At 38.8% G+C, this 20,647-nt stretch overlaps 1 protein-coding gene and 1 long non-coding RNA gene across 3 annotated transcripts; one reads left to right on the forward strand and one right to left on the reverse strand.

The window, feature by feature from the left end:
- Window positions 1–492: 492 nt before the first annotated feature.
- Window positions 493–16,480, reverse strand: LOC138740501 (tetraspanin-7-like). The gene is made up of 8 exons (XM_069893242.1): window positions 16,339–16,480; window positions 11,295–11,483; window positions 9,955–10,029; window positions 5,400–5,486; window positions 4,071–4,226; window positions 3,462–3,545; window positions 2,831–2,912; window positions 493–1,549 (listed from the first exon to the last, which is right to left on the reverse strand). Exons 1-7 carry the CDS (start codon window positions 16,426–16,428, stop codon window positions 2,844–2,846), a joined length of 750 nt encoding a protein of 249 aa, XP_069749343.1. The 5' UTR covers window positions 16,429–16,480; the 3' UTR covers window positions 493–1,549; window positions 2,831–2,843.
- A 33-nt stretch (window positions 16,481–16,513) lies between these two features.
- LOC138740502 (uncharacterized) lies at window positions 16,514–20,368 on the forward strand. Of its 2 annotated transcripts, none has more exons than XR_011342960.1 (3): window positions 16,514–16,602; window positions 19,142–19,638; window positions 19,824–20,368. It is a non-coding gene; the product is annotated as an uncharacterized lncRNA (long non-coding RNA). The 2 variants fall into 2 exon arrangements; XR_011342961.1 differs by having other exon boundaries at window positions 16,516–16,602; window positions 19,142–19,502.
- Window positions 20,369–20,647: the final 279 nt, after the last annotated feature.

Genomic DNA, 20,647 nt, shown 5'->3' on the forward strand with positions numbered 1-20,647 from the left:
AAGGGCTCAGGCCTGAAACATTGGTTACCCTTTACTTCCCATAGATGCTGAATGACCTGCTGAGTTTCTCCAGAACTTCTCTGACCTGTTAGCCTGTGCTCTCCCTCCTCACTCCCTCCCCACCCCCCCATCCTTTTTATTGAGGCCCCTATCTGCTTATACCTTGATGAAGGGCCAAGGCCCAAAACATTGGTTCTCTTGACTTACTCCAAATACTTCGTGACATGCTGGATTTCCAGACTTTTTGTGTAATGATCCCAGCAGCTACACATTTTAATATCTCACATCAGCTGTACAATCACAGAGTTAAAATGCAAGGAGTTTATACAAAGAGTCCCAGTTCACTAGATTGTACCCAAACTCTAAAGCACAGTAGTGGAAATCAGAGCTCAAAGCAACAGATCAAGCAACAAAAGAATGTGGTGTGGAAATGCAAATACACACACTCCTCAAATTTACTTTGTCTGGAACAAAGAAATGATCACACAATACTGAGCACGTATAATGGGTTTATTTTTTTTTAAAATCAGGCAGATTGCATACATTGAAAAATATGACATTTTCCATTTTTTCTGCATACACTGCCCAGTGCTTTTTAACTGGAGGGAGTGTGAGAATCTGAGGTGCATGAATTGGGAAGTTGTAAGGAGGAAAATGTTGCAATATTTTATCTTTAAAATTATACTGCAGGAGCACACGTTTACCTCCTAGAACTTTTGAAGAGATGATGAAAATTTACTACCAATTCCACTGAAGAAGTGAAAAGGCAGCTCTAGTATTCAGATTTTGTTCACTACGAGTCATGTCCATTTAAAGGATGCATCAGTTTAATCCAAACCTTAAGAATGCATACTTAATATTGGATTTTCATGTACAAAGTGCATTTCAAAAAGTAAAACTAGTTTATAGAATAAGATTCAAAACTAAATTAACAGTACATTTACTACTTATACTCTTTTACTATTTTATAGGTGATTAATAAAACACTCGCCAGATTCCAGTTTTGTGGGGAAAACGTCCTAATTTAAGCAGCTAGGTATGTGTGCTTTTACTTTACATGTGATTGGGGAGGGTAGAAAGAATTGGAAAAAAAATTCAGAATTTTAAAATCAAAGTATTTGCTACACATTTCAAAAGGCAATCTAAATAGCAGCTGTCACTAGAAAAATACTATTAGTGTTTCACTCCAATAGGATGGTTTTGTAAAAATATGTAAAAATCCTCAGTCTATGCAAAAGATTTTGCTTTGATTACAAAAACAATGTTGATCGATCAGAAAATTTCCAATGCAAGAGAAGCTCAAGATAGTAAGTGACAGTGAAACTTGAGGCTTTTCTGATGGAACAGATTTCTACATTTTTTACTAACTCGCACACCTTCAAACACAATGAAACTTCAATTAGATACATGTAAAAAGTTTAAACACTATTACTATGGCACATTACACTATTAACATGCAAAACCATGTACAAAATCAGTTTTGCTTGAAGAGAACATTATCTGTTGGCTTGGTTCCTTTAACTGCAGAGGTTTTGGTCTCCTTCAAAAACTGCAAAACAAATAAAAGTTCCGTGAACTAGTAAAGGTAAAGAGACTATAAAGCCCCTCAACAGGCAAGGTCATACTTGGTAAGCAAATTTAAAATGACCGTAAGAACATGGAGCTAAACTTGATGGTGGAAAAAGATTTTTTTTTTAAATTTATAGATACAGCACACGAGCCCACGACGCGGCCAATTAACCTACCAACCCCGTTCTTCTTTGGACGATGAGAGAAACCGGAGCATCCAAAGGAACCCATGCAATTATGTGGAGAATTTACAAACGACTTACGCACAACAGCAGATCTGAACATGGGTCGCTGGCACTACATTAGCATTGCACTGCCACTATGCCACTGTACCATTCCAAATTTTTATTTAACAACATTGTAGAAGCTAATTCCGGTCCATGAAATCCATGCTGCCCCAATTAATCTACCAACCCTGTACCTTTTTGGAGTGTGGGAGGAAACCGGATTACTCAGTGAAAACCCACACGGGTCATAGGGAGCGCATACAAACTCCGGCAGATTCGAACCAGGGTTGCTAGCACAGTAATAGTGTCCTGCTGGTCATGGATTATATTTAGTGCATATGATCACCATTGCACTTTCCAAACTTTGATCCAAATCATAAAAACAGATTCTCATCACTTTAATTTTCAAAGGACTGAACTTTCAAGATGCAGTCAAGAGATTCAAATACATTTATTGTAAGATTATTTTATGGAATGCAACCAAGAGATAAAAACACTGATATGGGATTTCTACAGTGCCTAACCTTTTATCCAGAATTCCAAAAACCAGGACTTTTATAGGTAGGTGACATCTGCTCATCAAAGATGGAGTTTGGCAGCAAACATGACCCTCACTCAACTCCCATGTATCCCGTCACATTCCACTACTTTATAAGCACCTCCAAATTGCCCAGACTGACACCCGCCCAACATTGAAGCATTTTCAGTCAGCTCGGCGCAGCTCAGTGGTTTTTAATCACTACCCATAATCTCTCACACAGCTGAAACTGCTGTACCAGTGAAGGGGAACTGAGGAGGAGGCCGTTCTTCTGGCGCTGGTACAGTGGGGGCAGAGCGACTCAGCCGGGCGAGGGGGCAGAACGACTTCGGTGGGCTTAAAGGGACGGAAATCAAAATGATTCCAATATTCGTTAAGATTCTGAACAACAGCAGGTGTCTGGTTCCGACGATCCCGGATAAAAGGTTAGGCAACTGTAATTTTAAATGTTGTCTTTGGGGGGGGGGATAAAACAATGAATCTGGAAGTCACTTACCTAGTTTGATCCATTAAACCATTTCATATTGATTGTTTGTGATGTATCGAGAAAGACAACAGGCGAGCATGATTCCAATCAACTGCAAGGAGCAGGAAGAGTAAATAACATTTACATAACGAAAGCCATTTTGTAAAGAATTTAATGAAAACTAACAGTTGCTTAGCTTAACTAATCTGATATGTTTTCATTTGAGGTATGCACATCATGAAACTTTGCCAGATTTCAAAGTCACCATCTCTAGGTCAAGTCAAGTGGAAACAAATTAATCAGGGATCTCAAATAGGAATTGAACATTGAAACAACTCAAAAGCCATTCTCAACAGGGGCCATGCAGCCCCCTGGGGAGGGGGGTGGGGGCACAGAGCATTTAAGGGGAGACAATCAACTGAATTTTAAAACAAAAAAATGTAACTGGTAAAACCACCTAAACTTAACTGCTTCACAGGGAAGGGGACTCAAACTTCGAGCAGTCGCAAGGGGGCCATTGCCAAAAAACTTTGAGAATGGCTGAACTAGAGGCTCAGAGCTAGCAGATTCAAAAAGACCAAACACCAGAGTCAAAATTTTAACACCATGAAACATATCAAGTTCATGATACTGAATTAGTGCAAAGTAAAGAAAAACATACCTGGAAAAAGCCAATTCCAAAAGCAATTCCAGCAATTATTCCAACATTAGTCTCCATGAAGTTGATAATCAATCGAATGCAACCCTACATAAATAACAATTTAAATTTTACTAAAATCTGGCAAATCTGTTACTATAGACCCAAGTAACTTGCATTTTATTATGTCATTTCAAAGAAATGATTAAATGAGCTGGGAAGATCTGTGGGATAGTTGATTCCTTACCAGGAATTATAAACTGTCTATATTCATGACACAATTTACACATTTATAAAAGAGAGTTTTCAAAACATGATCGATAAAAGTTTATGGTAGTGTGTGTTCAGGAGGAGAAAGGATGGAAAAGGAATAATTAAATGTTGTTGTTAATCATGTTGGACTGAAAATACAAGTAAAATTTGAAATAACCAAATGATTGCCAAATAAAATCTCAGCCACAAGTTATCTTGAACCTTTAAGTACCACCACTCGTGCCACCAAATTTGAGGTACAATTTGATCAATTTATCTTAAAACCTTGAAGGTCAACCATAAAATACATTAGATTTTAAATTTAAAGCATGGTTTTACAAAAAATAGTTGCAATAACAAGAAAATGGAGCAGAGTCATACCTTTTGAAAGACTTTGTCTTTGGCAATAGTCACATTTCTCAGATCTACTTCTTTACAATCACTGATGTTTATACAGCAACTGGCTGGGATTCCATTTGTTTTGAAGTATGTAGTGCCAATCCAATTAGTGTAGTTTTGAACACCACAACAATGCAACTAAAAATATAAATCAGTACAGATTTTAAGCACATGGACTATTTGCAAGATCTGGTTTTTTTAACAAAGGCTATCAAGCACCATTTGATTTCACAAGTTTTCCCATTTTCTCAACATTATTTTGGTCAAGATTACAGGAGCTTGCATGAACAATGGTTTGTCTTTAACAACCCAATAGGAACTACTATATTGATTAGTGTTTCTGGAAAAGTGACCATGAATTAAAAAACACTAGAAATCTAAAAGCAAAAACATGTACTGTGCATACGTTTTGTTTGTATGTGGGTTATATCTGTTTGTGTGTTTGCAATGTATTCACCGAGGACCAGAGAATGCGGTTTCATTGGGTTGGACTTGTACAAACGGATGATAAATGAAAAAATACAGTAAAAACACAGGCCAGGCTATGTCCGCACATAGATAAAACAGTTTATATTTTGGGTTGAAGAGATAGGAAAGAATAGTCCACTGATGACTTATTAGTTAGTGAAATAAATTAAAGACAAACAAGAAATGTTACTGAATTGGGATAGGAATGAAAAGTCTGGGTGGAAATTCAACACAAACTAGTTAAATATTTGTCAAATCATAGAATAGAGATGCAAGAGTAGGCCATTCAGCCCTCAAGTTTGCAAGGACATTCAAGACAATCATGGGTGATTATGCATCGTCAGCTCCCTATTCCTACTTTCTCTCTACTGTATACCTTTTGATCCCTTTAGCCACATTTGAATGTGGCTATCCACAGTTTTGAATGAACTATCCTCAACTTTGTGGCAGGGAGTTCCACAAGTTCACAACTCAATGAAGTTTTCCCAACTCAGTCCAAAATAACTTGCCACTAATCCTCTTTTTGGACTTCCCCAATATCAGGAACTTTCTTCTTGCGTCTAACTTGTCTATCCCAGCAATTAATCTTGTGAACTTTCACTGCAGTCTATCAATAAAGAGAATCTGAGGAAGGACATTAAGAGGCTCAAGCTGTGGCCTCACCAAGGCCTTTGGTAGTGGACCTCCCTGCTTCTATATCCAAAGCTTCTTGCAATAAAGAATGCAGGGATATAAATCGTTGGATTAACTGCACTATTTTTCATTGGAGCCAGCACAGATTTGAGACAAAGTCTAACCTTTTTTTGAACAAACAAAGTGAAGAGTGAAATTTATGTGACTTACATTTTTCTGGATGTAATCAACTGTAGACCCTGTTGCATTGTATTTTTGTACAGCATCTTGGAAGGTATCCTTAAAAATAGTTTTAATCTAGAACACAAATATATGCATCAAATACATTGCAAATAAAAGTTTTGTTAAAGCTTTCTGAAAGTAAACTTGGAAATTCTAATGTGCCATGCATGACACAGGTCAGTTATGAACTGCAGTTGCATTTGCAACAATTTGGTCGCAATAGTGTTTTTTTGGAACAAGGGGTCACCTAATTTAGATATTTCAACTGCACATCATTGATTTATTTACTGCTTTACAGACAAGATCTTAGATTTAACGCATCTCCTGATTTTAGCTACTAGATGCTTGCCACAAAACATTTGAAAATAGCATCTTTAAGGAGTTTTGAAATAAAGCTGCTAAAAATTGAATGTTTACATTTGTTAGCATAACATTCAGTAACAGAATACCTCAACATTAAAAAGTGGAAAGTATCAAAAACTCTCAGGCAAAATTCAGAGAAGAAACTAATGTTTCAGGTCCATAACCATTCGAAAAAACTAAAATGTTGGAAGTTTACCGTCGATGTTTTGAATACCCAACTTTTGAAATATCATCTACTCTTCCTTGGAATTAAAATAAAAACAACTAAAGCTTATCCAGTGAATTTATAAACAGGCTGACAAAGAGTTAGGGCCACCAAAATATGCAAAGAGTTGCAATGCAAGTTAAACTAAAAATTTAACTTGACAGAGCAAAAATAAATGCAGTCCCAAGTTATTTTTGAAATTGATGGAGTTCCTTTTAACAAAGGATATGGAAATGGCATTTCTAGATATATCAAAAGTCAAATGAAATAACCTTCCCAGCCATTACAAATCCTCTTTATTCCAGAAAATGCTAATAGCATTAAACTAAGCAGCAAAAATGCCCAATAGATATCCTTCAAGATACAAAGGGGCAAAATGTAATTGAGTGAAACAAAAGTTAGCAGACACTGATCGTAGTAAAAACAAATTTCTCTAGGAACTTAGCAGATCTCGCAGCAGCCAAAGGAGGTAAAGATATACAACCGACATATTGGGCCAGAGCCCTTCTTCAAGCTACATGCTCCCAGTTAATTTTCATTTGAGTGAGACTGTCACTTTAAGAGAACAAATCAAGCTGCAAGCTTTGGAGATTGACTGTGGGCTGACAGGCTGGGGGCAACGTGTACTCAAATTTCGCTACTTCTGAAGAGAAAAGTGGAGCTGGAAACATGTGACCAACATGTTAAAGAAACAGTACTCAATTTGATCAGGGGCCATTTTAAGGAAGCAGCACTCAAGAGATGCATCTCTTTGAAGGGATACTGTGCTGAAGTGGCTTTGTGTGGTAATAGACAACTTGTCTGATTTCTCTCTGTAAGGAGAATGAGGATACCTCATCGTGGCCAAAGGAACAGTAACTTTTGAAGAGGGATTAGTTTGCCCAAAAGGGAAGGTCACTATTTCAGCTGACCCTCAAAAGGGTTCTGGAAGATTTGTGAAAAATCACTCCCTTCGTGTCCCCTACACAAAGAAAAAGGGAGTTTTGATTTCTACTTGTCTGAAAAGGACATTTCTTTGGAAGCATCTCAACAAGGATTTTGTGAGTTTACAACAATCTGTCACCCAGGTCTTTCCCACCTACTCTGTGATTACAATACTTTAATTAATTTAAAGCCTGCGTGTCAACACTGGATTTTCTGAGACTGTTCAAGAATTGAGCCTAAGCTATAATGGCTTGGGGTATTTCCGCTTAAGTATATTTGCGTATAGTTGGGGGGGGGTTAAGTTAGATAATGTATTATATTATTGTTAATTAAAAATATTATTTTAAATATAACACTGTCATGGCTAAATTTCTATTATTGCTGAGTACATAAAATCCTGAAGAGCTTAGGCCTAAAATGTTGGTTATTCTGTGCATCTTGACTTCATATGGACTCTGAAACCTGCTGTGTTCCCCCAGCACTTCTGTTTTTACAAAATGTAAATGTACTTGTTTGGGAATTGGAGAAGTAGCAAGAATGCAAATTTCTCTTAGTTTTCCTATCTGACCATCCACTGAGGCTCAAACCAGCACAATGATACAGTTCAGTGGGATTTTGCACTTTTTCTACTACTGGGTGCAGCAGCTTCCTCCCATTCCACAGACATGAGTGTTCATAGGTTAGTCACAGTACATCACTGAAGGTGGGCAATAGCACTGATGGGAACGTGGGGAGAAATCATGCCATGGAAAACTATCTTCCATATCATAAAGAAATAGGTAACTATTAGTGCTTATTTGTAAGCAATGATCTTGAGTTTTGGTGACAGTGGTATTTTCTTCCAACCTTCATCCATCAATCCGTCATAATTTGCCACATGAGAGTTCAAGAGTTTATGATTGTTGCTATTTTAGAAAATTTAGAGATGCACGATCTCCAAATATCAGAGGGCTTTAGTGTGCAATGTCCACCACCATTTCCACAGTCCAGATCTGATTACTTGGGAATTCTACTTTTTAGTATGAAATCAGGAATTCTATTGTTCAGTATGGGTGGTACGGTTGGTGTTGCAGCGCAACGCCTTTACAGCACTAGCGATCAAGACTGCGGTTTGAATCCCAGGCTCTCTGTAAGGAGTTTGTACATTCTCCGAGTCTGCTGGATTTTCCCTGGGGGCTCCGGTTTCCTCCCACCATTCGAACTATACCAGGGTGTAGGTTAATTGGGTGGTAAGGATTCTTGGGCCAAAATGGCCTGTAACTGTGCTATATGTCTAAAAAAAACAGAGCTCTTGATTTCAGCTTTGCTAGATTGATCAGAGGCTGACCCAAATGTGAGTGACAGCAGTTACATGAATTACTGGCAGAATAATAATCATATGACTGTGTGCAATCTGAATTTCATAGGAAATAATAAAACCAGTGTCGGTTCCACAAATGGCAACTCTTAAATCCCTTAAGAAAAAAAAAATTTGCAACTAAATAGGGGTAAAATTCACAGCACAATTTCATACTGAACAGTGGAATTGCCAAGTTGATCAACATTAAAACATACCTGATTTAAAACATTGAACAGTGTCCATGATTTCATGAATCTTCTAACTTGCAGTGAGTTACCACCTCCAGAACCTTTCAAGCACTTTGCAGCAGCCACTACTCAAGACTTACCTCCTCATTTGATTACAGTTGATCATTGAGATGCTCACTCCAGTTCAAGAGTAAAGCAAAAGGGACTAATCCCAGTGGTTTGGTTACCTTCCTATAGGAAGGAAATTGGCCATCTATGAAATTTGTCCCAATTTCACAAGGATATACAAGACTACACATTTCCTGTGAGGGCATCTGTGGATGAACAATTTCTACTGGTTTACCTTGTTTTAAAGGATTCCCAGAACTCCTTCAAAAATGTCTGAGGTAAGCCTTGTAGCACCAATAGATACTTTTATGTAAAGCTGAAGTAACTCTTTTGCAAGTTACCGCAAAGAGCAGCAGCAGTTGCAAACATTCCAAAGGGAATTCACATCTGGCTTCAGAACATCCTCAGTTCCAGTTATTCAAGACAAGTTTGTTTTTATCATGGATTACAAGCAACAAACTTCTTTGGTTACCAATGCTCTCTCCCCCACAGAACACAAGTCCTTTCTATTTTTTTGTTTACAGGACCTTTGAATCGTTTGAACTTCACTGAATAGCACCTTACAATATCTTGCATTGCATCAAATTTTCAAAATTCAATATCAGCATAGGAGTTCCAATCAATAAGGAAGCAAAGTGGTATGCAAAAGATTTGTGACAGATTAATCCTTAGTGCTGACTTTTCATCCCTCTTGTCGCCAATTACATTCAGAACTTTGCAAAATTAACAATCCCAGATATTCCTTTTGTTTCTGTACTTTTCCAATGGTTTGCTGGAAGCCCACTTTTAACTAGCCTTCTTCCGATAAAACAGAAGGTTTTAAAGCAAAATATTAGATTTTAAATATCAGGACAAGATTGTTTTAATCGATAACCCCCTTTTTTTTATTTTGGTGATTAAGCCAAATCTAATTGTCAGTTTGATGACTATGGAAACAACATTTGCTGCTCAGTATCGAAGCTTTCTCCATTCTCAAACACTGAAAAAATATGAATGATTTAGCGATAATGGGATATTTCAAATCAGGATGGAAGAAATTTGGAACTTCCATCACTATCTAAATTCCAGAGTTACAATGGGATACGCCATTCTACTAGAAGTCTTCAAATAAGTGGTTAAACACACTGCTTTTAAATCTCTCAATTATGTTATTTCTCACATTGATCCTATAAGACAATAGGAGCTGGAGTAGGCCCTTCGAGCCAGCATCGCCATTTTACAGATCATGGCTGATCACTACCATCAGTACCCCTTTCCAGCCTTATCCCCATAACCCTTAACTCCTTTGCCCACTCCAAAGGACAATTGAGGATGACCTGAGAAAAGGAAATCTCTTTTACCAAAAAAAACTCATTACATCAGGTATTTGAAAATGAAATAGTCAAACGTAGGAATGCCATCTGGCGCTGGAGTTACCTCATGCCGAAAGACAAATCCAGAAATTCCAGCTATGAGTTGTGCCAAGAAGAGTAGTGACAGGATCATTGCATACTAGAAAAAAAAAGGCAATTATTTTACTTTACACTGGAGAAAGACAGATCACTTAGAAAATGGGAAATAATGAAAAGGCTGTGGGTCTGTCTGTACAGGAAGCTAGAAATACATAGCCTCGTTTCTTTTTCTTTGCAGCCCTGGGTGGGGGGATATCAGGGAAGATTTTAATTTAAAAAAAAATAGTCAATAGAAGTATAGAAGAAACAGCAGTGTCCTAGGAGGATATAGCCAAAAAATGGTTGAGAATGGTTGGTCTAGAGTATAACAGGCAATAGGAAGCAGAGTTAAAGCAAGATCTTTTTTTCTTTTATTTGAAAAAAATTAAGCAGCTTACTACAATTATAAAGAATCAGTAATAAACTATACTTGTACTATATGTAATTTTGACCTCTATCCAAGAAAGAATACACCTACATCATAAGCGAAGATTTGCCAATTTCTGGATTGGGTTAATGAAAGCAATTGATTTGGTATTGCAGAGGGTAGCATGGACTCCTTGGTCCAAATAATCTGCTTCTCTGCTGTAAAATCCAATGAGAAGGAGACTAGATTGGACATGTATCCTAAACTTTACAAGAGGAATTCGTATTAAACCACAACTCAACAAGATTCGGAGAATGCCATGACTTGCTCTGAAGCTATGAGGCTCAAGAAAAAGACCAATCTTTTAGGATTGAGGTAGAATTTTTTTCTCAAGAACTGTGGCTCTTACTCTCAAGGGCTGCTTAGTGGTTTCTCTTCAAAACAAATGGATTGATATCTTGATAATCATGGAGTATGGCAATAAAGGTAAAAAAATCTTTTATTGAACAGTTTCCATTGAAGGTGTGTGAGATTAAAACGAGGACATGGGTTAAGGGTGAAAGGGGAAAAGCTTAAAAGGAACAGGAGAGGGAACTTCTTCACTCAAGAGAGCGGTGGGAGTGTGGAATGAGCTTCCAGCTGAAGTGGTAGATGCAGGCTCATTTTAACATTTAAGGGAAATTTGGACAGGTATATGAATGGGAGGGGTAAGGAGGGCTATGGATTGAGTGCAGGTCAGTGGGACTAGGCAAGAAAAAGTGGTTCGGCACAGACTAGATGTATCAAGTGGCCTGCTTCAGTGCTGTAATTGTTCTATGGTTCTATTAAAGTAGGTCTGTCACACGGCTAATACTTGTGGCTATAATTATTAACATTGCTTACACAACCTTTACTTGAAAACATACACCATTACACTGTGCCCTAAAATATGCAAACTAAGAACAAGATTTGAGACTTACTAGTTTTAGCATCCATGTGCTACCTCGACATGTTGCAAAACATCCAAAGAAACCAAATATGATGATTGCTGCACCAGTTCCAATGAGTACGTAGGGAGCATTGGTGCTTTTTTCAGCTACTAGAGCTAGATAGTCTTCTAAACTTACTTTGCCCCATATGCCCACTGCCAAAAGCACAGTACCTGCAAACTGAGAGAAAACAAGATAGATGAAATGTAGAGAAAATCCATTATTGGTCAGAATTGCCCCTCAGAAGTCAGTTGCAACACTTGTTTGCTTAACAAAACATTTGAAAGTGTCCCTTGAAATTGAAAAATCATTGCAACCAAGTTTTTAAAAAAAAAAGTCAAATTACATGAGCGCTTATTAGCAAGTTATTGGTCACTTGGAGTTACATTTACGTGTTATGCAAATACTTGCACCTTTAACAGACTAACATATTGTAGACAATAGGCTGCAAAAAGTCCAATGTTCTACCTTTCAAAATTGGACACGTTGTCAGAATTCACAGAAGCACCGAAAACTGTGGTGTATTTTACTAAACACCAATTTTTTTGACAATTAAAAAAGCACATCTTGAAACTCATTACTGCAAAAACCACTCAAGGAACTAGCTTTGAAATCAAAACAAAAAGTCATTGAGTCATTGCTCAACTAAGCTTCTACATGGGATACAATACAAATTCAAAATAATGACAAAATAGATACGAGATTGCTTTTCTCACTATTTTTCTTCAGTTTTCATCATGCAATCATAAAATCCTTAAAAGTCAGTGATAAAAGATTTACATTGCCTGGTATTGAAAATTTGCAACACACCATTGAATACAGCATCTTTGCAACAAATAATATTTAGGAGTGGGGAAAAAACCACTATAATCCAGTGGTTCTCAACCTTTTTCTTTCTACTCACATCCCACTTTAAGCATTCCCTATGCCATAGGTGCTCTGTGATTAGTAAGGGATTGCTTAAGGTGGTATGTGGGTGGAAAGGAGTTTGAAAAACACTGTTTTAATCATATCTAATTGACTCATTATATGCACAGTTTCATAACTCCAAAGGAAATGGGCCAATGTTAATTTTTCTCATGCAAAATATTTCAGTACAATTTAGTGATTTTCAACATTCTCTTCCCACTCACATACCATCTTAAGCAATCCCTTACTAATCACAGAGCAGCGATGGCATAAGGATTACTTAAAGTGGTATGTGAATGGAAAGAAGGTTGAGAACCACTGCTATAATCAGACTAATTGTGGATCGATGATGGAGATTAAAGCGATTCCTTGCTGCTTTAATGCACCAGGGTTCCACGATTGTACAGAAATGATCCAAATGCTACTGACTGACGCATCTTATATTTTAAGGTCAAGTAGAGTTTTCAAGTTCCAATGTGAAATAGACAAATCATTTTTGGGGAGAAATACAACTAACATTTGAGACAAAGCAGTTACTTAACTGAATCTAGTTTCCCTGTCAGACTGAATCCAATGCAGCCAAAACAATAAAATGTTTTCACTAAAACTCCACTATTACCTTCAAAAGCAATTTTTTGTAACTGCTTTCTTAACACATTAGAATTCGACCTGCTTTTCCTTGGAATAGCAGTATTTTTAAATACCCCCATCTTAATTTAAAACCATTACAATCTGATGTGGTGCTGCACAATATTCCAATCACATCAGATGAGTGTAACAACTATTTATCCCAGACCCTAATTTTTAGACATGCAACCTTGAAATGAGTCATTGGTAATTTGCTCAAGAATTTCTGCAAGCAGGATATACTACTGATAAGTATTGGTCTGTTAATCAGTCCAGTCTCCATTTGATAAGTAATCACAAGGCCCTCCATTTAACTCATTCAAGTTTGTCTGTTTCCATTTATGTGCTAAAAAACCTTGAATGAGTTGCTTATTTCTACAGTATAATTGATTGTTATATTCAGTATTGTGGAACGTTGTCTTAATTTCAACTGAAACGGATCTCACCAGAAAGAAAACCAACAACAGTTCAAGGTTCCTTTTATTGTAACATGATAATACACAAAAATGTCATATACAGGATACACCAACTTTTGTCTGCCATAAGCCAAACAAAAAGAGTCACCATGAACACTTCCTGGGTCTCCTAACAATAAGAGAAAGAGAAGCAAAATAAAGTCCTTTCAGAGACACCACATGTTTGTGGATTCGGCTCCAGCACTCTTGGATCTGCAGACCCCTGATCAAATCACTGGTAGTCCAAGCTCCAGGACCAAACTTGGGATACAATCAGGAAGCCTTCAGCATTCGAGCCTCTTTGGGAACCATTCTTTCACTCAGTATCCTCTTGAATCCCAGTTTCAATATTTGGTCTCCAGCAGCCTGTGTGGGTCCTTCAAACACATCAGCAACACCTGCAACATGCGCGAGTCCCTCAACTGCAAGTCGCCAACCTTCCGTGTCCTCCTGTGTGTGTCCTTCAGCCGCTAATCCTCTTGGTGGTTGGCTGCCGTGGTCACCTTCTGTAATGTCTTCTCCTTTGAAACAGGGTGGGGGGGTTGGTGTTCCCCCATTTCTGGTGCCAAGTCCTTTGCTCTCTAGGAGTCTACAGCCATTCGTAATCCACAGCCCAGTACAGGCACCGTAATCTTGGGCACTGACTCTGTAGTCGCAGGATTTAAAAAACAAGCACCGGCTCCTTTAACAGGTCATTGAAAGTCTGTACCGAGCCATAGGCATCATAACCAGGCAGTAGGACCCTGGGGAACAGCGCTATGTGTCTGCTCCCTGCTCTCCTGGGTCTACACCAACGGCAGTGCTGCCATAACAGAAGCTCCACAGCACTGCCATTTTTTGGGTACAAAATATATAAATCTACACAATATATAAGGCAAGGGACAAACTGGGAGAAAAAGAAACCAGACAGCTGTGCTCCTTCTCCCTCTTTTATCTGGGCTTTTACCTTTTTTTGCTATTCATATACAGCTCAAAATGTTGACTGTTGGTCTAGTTAAGTGCTGCCTGAGCCACCATGTTCTTCCAACATTCTGTGTTCCAGTTTTCCTGCAGACTTTGTTTACAGGTGATTAATTTGATTTGGCATCACAGTTGACATGAGCACAAGGGCTTGTCCCATTCTGTACTACACAACAGTCTGCCCATTTCTATATTGGTTTCAAGCTAAGTTTTAATCTGGAGGAACAGTGTATAATTTTAAAGCAGAGATAAAGAGGGTAATGCTGTCAATGTGGTGAACAGACTTACAAAAGGCTTTTGATATATCACATAAATACTTAAAGTTGAAACACTTGGCACACAGGTACATTGATGAGTTTTTTTTAAATAATAGGAAGTAGGGATTTATGGTGAAATAGTATTAATCAGCTGGGAGTAAGAATTGCCCTGAGACCTGCATTGGGCCCATTATTTTTGTTAAAATTTTATCTCAAAATTTGGAGGAATGGTGATCAATTGCATTAGCATATGGTGGGTGGAATGGCACAAATGAGTAGTACTGAGTTTTGGGATGAAAAATGATCAAAATAGAACAAAGTTAGCCAGCCATTTTTTTTTAAAAAAGGTAGCAAAGGGTCCAGAAAAGAACTACAAAAAATAGTTCCAGGGTTGAAGGACTAGTTACAATATTAGAGATACTTGCACCATTCACTTTAAAAACAAAGCTAAAGGTGCCAAATTGATGGATGTCGATAAAACGATAGCGGAGCTGCTGGGAAGATGTTCCCTTTGATGAAGGGAGTTGAAAACAAAGGGTATAAAGTTTACCCAATGGAAATTGATGCAGATAATAAGCAATATACATGTTCATTGGTTACAGATGTGGTGAAGGTCAATTCCATTGTGACTTTCAGGAGAGAAATGGATACAAGTCAAAGAAAATATTTGGAAAATTTATAGATCAAAATGTGTAAGGAACTAGTATGAGGCTCTGGTGTCTAGTTCTTATGCTGTAACCATTCTATAATTCTGAAGGACTTACAAATACCTCCAAATAGATCATCAGTTAATTTTTTGCTATACAAGTGTACCTCAACCACCAGTCTAAATTTTGTAAAGGTATTTGCACATATCTCAATAGTTTGCATACAAAACCAAACTATAATCCATCAATGCAATTATTTCACTGAATGTGGAACGAAGCTCATTGAAGATAACGAGGATCTGAACAGCACCTATCGACCCAGCACAAAAACCTTTCAAATCTATTCTATCTGCAAATAACAAAGATTTCAAAGCACTTCATTAGATTTGGAGGATGCTTGACCAAAAATAAAAACCCTGATTTTTATATTTAAAACATTTATTGCCATAAGGGGTCCTCAACTGAGATGATATGCCTTCATGGAGTTCCTTTTTAATGGAACCCAAGATACCAGAAGGCGTTTTAAAATGTATTGAATCTCAAGCGGCTGTACGGGGCGGGGTGGGGAGATCCGAATGGGGTATCTTTAAAGGCAATAGTTGTTTCTCTCTCGACGTGGAAGAGAATCGTTGGGATTCTGTCTGGCGACAGAGTTGAACGATAACAGTCCGTGCTCTTGGGGAAAGAAGAGCCAAATCAGTGAGTGACCTTTCAAGCAAGGCGCTTCCTCGTCCCTCGAACTTCAAAACCAAATACATCCCCCCCCACCCCCCCACCACCCCTCACCCCCTCATCCCCCTCCCCCGCACACTGGGAACAAGTTGACTGAACAACTGGGTGATGAACAGGCATCGCGAAAAAAAACTTTTCTTCCCCAGAAGTTAAATCCTCCTCGACACGCACATATGGATCAAAACTTTATTTAAAAAAAATCAGGGACCTCTCCTCCAAATTAGGCAATAAGGTGATCTCAGATAATTGAATAGAGCCGATTAGAGTCTAACTTTACTCAGAAGCCCCGGACAAAACTGGGAAAAGTAAATCCTTGCAGAGAAAGTGGCTGGGACACCATCGAGGTCCTGGCCCATCTCTTTGTGTCGTGACCGCTGCGCTTCAGAGCGCCCGGCGAGTCGCACTGGTAGCTCGGGACCCTCCAGGGGCGCTCGGCGGCCACACTCACCCAGAAAATGAAGCTGAAGACGATCAGGAAGGTTTTGAAGCAGGTGATGACCGGCTTGGTCTGCAGCCGCCGCGCAGAAGAGGCGGCCATCTTCCCCGCACGACTCGCAGCGACCGCGAGAGGGAGGCGCTCCGTCGGACACCCGCCCTCGTGGCCGGGCAGGGAAGTGACGTCAGCCCCGCCCGCGCCTGATTGCGCGGTGAACCTGTCAATCACGCCCCGCTTTTGTGGCGCTGTCGCAGGTGCCGGGGACCGGGGATCAAGGTCGGTGTCAATCTGATGTCATTCCTCGTCTGAAAAAAGATTGATGTTGAATTTGCTTGAGATTCTGAGGTGGCTCATGAAAACTCTCAGCGGGAGGGTGGGCTGTCTGGTCAGGTGCCCCTGGCTGTTGATGCCCGACGGGTGTGGTCGAGGCCCCTTTCTCCTCCACAGAAGTCAGTGGGGATGTTGCATTATCTCAAGGAAATCCCACGCATTCTCCCCCTGTAGATCTCAAACTAAGTGGTCTGTTTCAGGTCTCTGCTTTTGGGCATGTGAAGGAGGTGACCTCGAGATATACCCTATAATAACCTAAAGATTAATGCTACCATAATTCTGTAACACGACACAGCATGCACATGTAAACAGATTAAAAAATGCAATCCACAGAGAATTTTAAAAAGATCAATAAAGTGCACAAGTAAGAGTCCTTAAATGAATCTCTGATTGAGTCTGATGGTGGAGGGGGAGCAGCTGCTTCTGAACCTGGAGGTGCGAGTCTTGTGGCACCTAGACCTCTTTCCTGACGGTAGCAGCGAGAACAGAGCATGTTCTGGGTGGTGTGGATCCTTGAGGTTTGGTGCTGCTCTCCAATGGCAGTGTAACCAGTTGGGTGTGGTTCAGTTCTCAGTGTTGGAGAAGCTCACCTGGAAGAGGATGGGACTATTAATTTACATAATTTTGTTGAATTTGGTAAATTTTTTAAGCATTGATGATATTTTTGCAGGATCTTGAGCAGCCCACTCGATGTAATCCAGGTGTTAGATTAATATAGAAATAGGTCTCAGGTCTTGACCTTCACAGGCTTAACTTGCAGGCGTAATTTGGATCAGATGGGGGTGTGGGTGGTGGTAGTGGTAGTGGATAGTCAACTTGTATTCACTCTGGAATTAACTTGTAACTGGATATAACATTTAGGAACCTAAAATTGTTTTTAGGTGAAATTAGGTATGGGGGCAATCAGAAGTAAAATAATGCAGTATGAGTTTGAGAGTTTATTGCCAGACGTTCAGTATAGAGATGCACCAAAATTCTTAGCTGCTGTGGCAACGAAGGCACACAAGATTCACGAATAATAGTATAAATTAAATTACTACAATATCCCATGAGACAGAAAAAGAGATAATACTCACAGTTGCAGTGCAGAAAATTTGAAATTAAACAGAAATGCTGAAATGACTTTTCAAGTCATGTTTACCTTAATAAATAGGCAAGTCATGCTTTGAGAGTCACTACCCCCTCTCCTCCCCTTCAGAAAATTGTCTGTTTCCCACCAATGATTATCTGCAGTAATTCATATTTCTGAATCACAATGTTGCTCAGAATAATTAATACTAATGAGTAGCACTGCTGTCAAATTTGTGGAAGACACCAACAGGATAGCAGTGTGAATTGTGATCTGGATGCAAAGATGCTTGAAGGGATATGGACACGCTAAGTTCATGGCAGACAGAACATAATGTCTGCTTAATCTCTCCTCGAGGGTAGTTATCCTTGGTCTCAGGAATCAATCTGATTACTTTCATCAGTATATACTAATGATAGAAGTACTTGAATAGACCTGGAAATATATAGCAGGTGCAGTCTTGCTCGGGTCCTATATAACTACTATTTTCACACTGACACTGAAATTCTTTGGCAATAGAACTCAAACATTTTGGTTGCTGTATTTGCATATTGCTTTTGTGCTGTGTAGAAGAACTTCAGTCCAACATGTTCAATTTCTCACCAGTTAAAACTTTGGTTTTCTATTTTCTTTTCTACCCAAGTAGATAACTTTACAACAGCCTACTCCCTACTTTTATTATTTGATATTTTTGGTGGAATTTGATTCCACTTGCTTTTTTTTTAAATTTTATAAATTTCTGGAAGCTTTGGTTGAGATTTACCCACTTAAATTGGAGCCAACTTATCTGCATTGCTGCCACTTGGAATAGAAACAGAAATTGCTTAAAATAATCTGCCACCCAGCATCTGTGAACATAGATGGCTTACCGTGACAACCTTCCATATCTGACCTTCATCGATGTTTCATCCTTGAGATCATTTGCATAACTCAAAACAGATTTCAGTGTCTGTCGAACAGCCCAGTTCTTTGGTCAGAGAATGACTGCCTTGGGAAATCAACTGTGGTATAACATCAGCATTTTGGTGGTGACATTACTGAATCTGACTTGATGATTGTAGTTCAAGACCCATTCCACAAACCTTTCCAGGACATAGCTTGAATTGAACCATATGCTTTATCTTTATTATCTGTGAAATTTGTAATATTCCAAAGTATCTGGTTTTCTGTCATTTGCCAGATAACTGCGAACTGTACATTGGAAAATACAAAAGATATGTGTATGAATCCCTGTCAGTAAAGAAGATAGAAAAATATAGAATTAATATGTTAAACTACTTGCTCAGATGTATTTACTAGCATAGAAGATATCGAAAGAAAGAAGGCGCAAGCCAAAATATAAGCTGTAAATTAAAGCATTGAAATAAACAACAGTGAAGCACTAACCTGAAAATTGTTTGTCTTTTTGAATTGAAGGTCTGATGGAAAACCCACAAGTTCGGCTGGGATGAGGGCTGTTCAAAGACAAAAATGTACATCTGTCTCAAACAAGTTTAATGATAAGTGATAACTTGTTATGTGTCTTGATATTCCACGGCCCTGCAAGCAAGTTGATATATTGAGTGAAAACAAAAAGTGGCAACTATCAAATGACAGCTGTCGGATATGCTTTGTGTCCCAACTATGGTTTCATGTCATGGATAAAGAATGTAGACCCATATTTTGAACTCATCAAGGCTGTGCTTGTCAGCTGAATCCACAAACTAGGGGGCCAGGACAGTTATCTATACCTTGCTTGAGTATCAGTAGGGAAGACTGGAGAGGATTACTGGATGAGGTGGGAAATGACAAATGTCAGAGAAAAATTTGTAACTGAGCTGTTCGATTTTTGATTAAAGTTCAAAATGACCATAACATACACATCTCTGACCTGCCAACATGAACAGCTGCCTTCTCATGCAACTTTACTGGAGGTTAAAACTTTTTAAAGATTCACAGTTTTGTTAGTGTTGAAACTTTCACATTTTGAGTGAGAAATTTTGTGTGGGTTTCTACTTGTTTAAATAGACATATACAGCATGATCAAACAGTGAGTTTTTCTAACATTGTGTATTTCATTTTTATGCAGCACGACCTTTATTATTTTTTAATTTTTCAGATACAGCATGGTAGTGGGACCTTCTGACCCATGAGCCCATGCCATCTAAATATATCAATTAACCTACAACCCTGCATGATCTTGGATGGTGGAAGGGAACCAGAGCACTCAGAGGAAACTCAGATCTGAAACCGGGTCACTGGCGCTGTAATAGTTCTATGCTAACCCAATGCCGGCCTACAATAGAGTTTTGGATATTCTGCAACTGATTTAATCGAAGAACTCTGAAACAAAATTCTGAGATTTGTAGACTACTCTGCAATAAACTGACTGGTTAATCTAACAAAAATGACACAATTATTTCTCCTCGTGTAAACTGTTTACCAAAGGATTCATCCAAATTAGGCAATAAGGAGATCTCAGATAATTGAATAAAGCAACATTTATTGTGTGAATAATCATCATCCACTTCAACAGAAAGATCAGAATTGAACTCAGTTTATGAGTGTATTTCAAACTTTAAAGCACATCTTACTAGGCTACCTTTAAAATGATTTAAGCATTGCGTCAGCCATATTGAATAAAATAATTTTGAAGTTTTGAAATAGTCTAATATATTCTTTGGCTTGGCTTCGCGGACGAAGATTTATGGAGGGGGTAAAAAGTCCACGTCAGCTGCAGGCTCGTTTGTGGCTGACCAGTCCGATGCGGGACAGGCAGACACGATTGCAGCGGTTGCAAGGGAAAATTGGTTGGTTGGGGTTGGGTGTTGGGTTTTTCCTCCTTTGCCTTTTGTCAGTGAGGTAGGCTCTGCGGTCTTCTTCAAAGGAGGCTGCTGCCCGCCAAACTGTGAGGCGCCAAGATGCACGGTTTGAGGCGTTATC

The sequence above is a fragment of the Narcine bancroftii genome, chromosome 8 (assembly GCF_036971445.1).
Source record: "Narcine bancroftii isolate sNarBan1 chromosome 8, sNarBan1.hap1, whole genome shotgun sequence".
NCBI classification, from domain to species: domain Eukaryota; kingdom Metazoa; phylum Chordata; class Chondrichthyes; order Torpediniformes; family Narcinidae; genus Narcine; species Narcine bancroftii.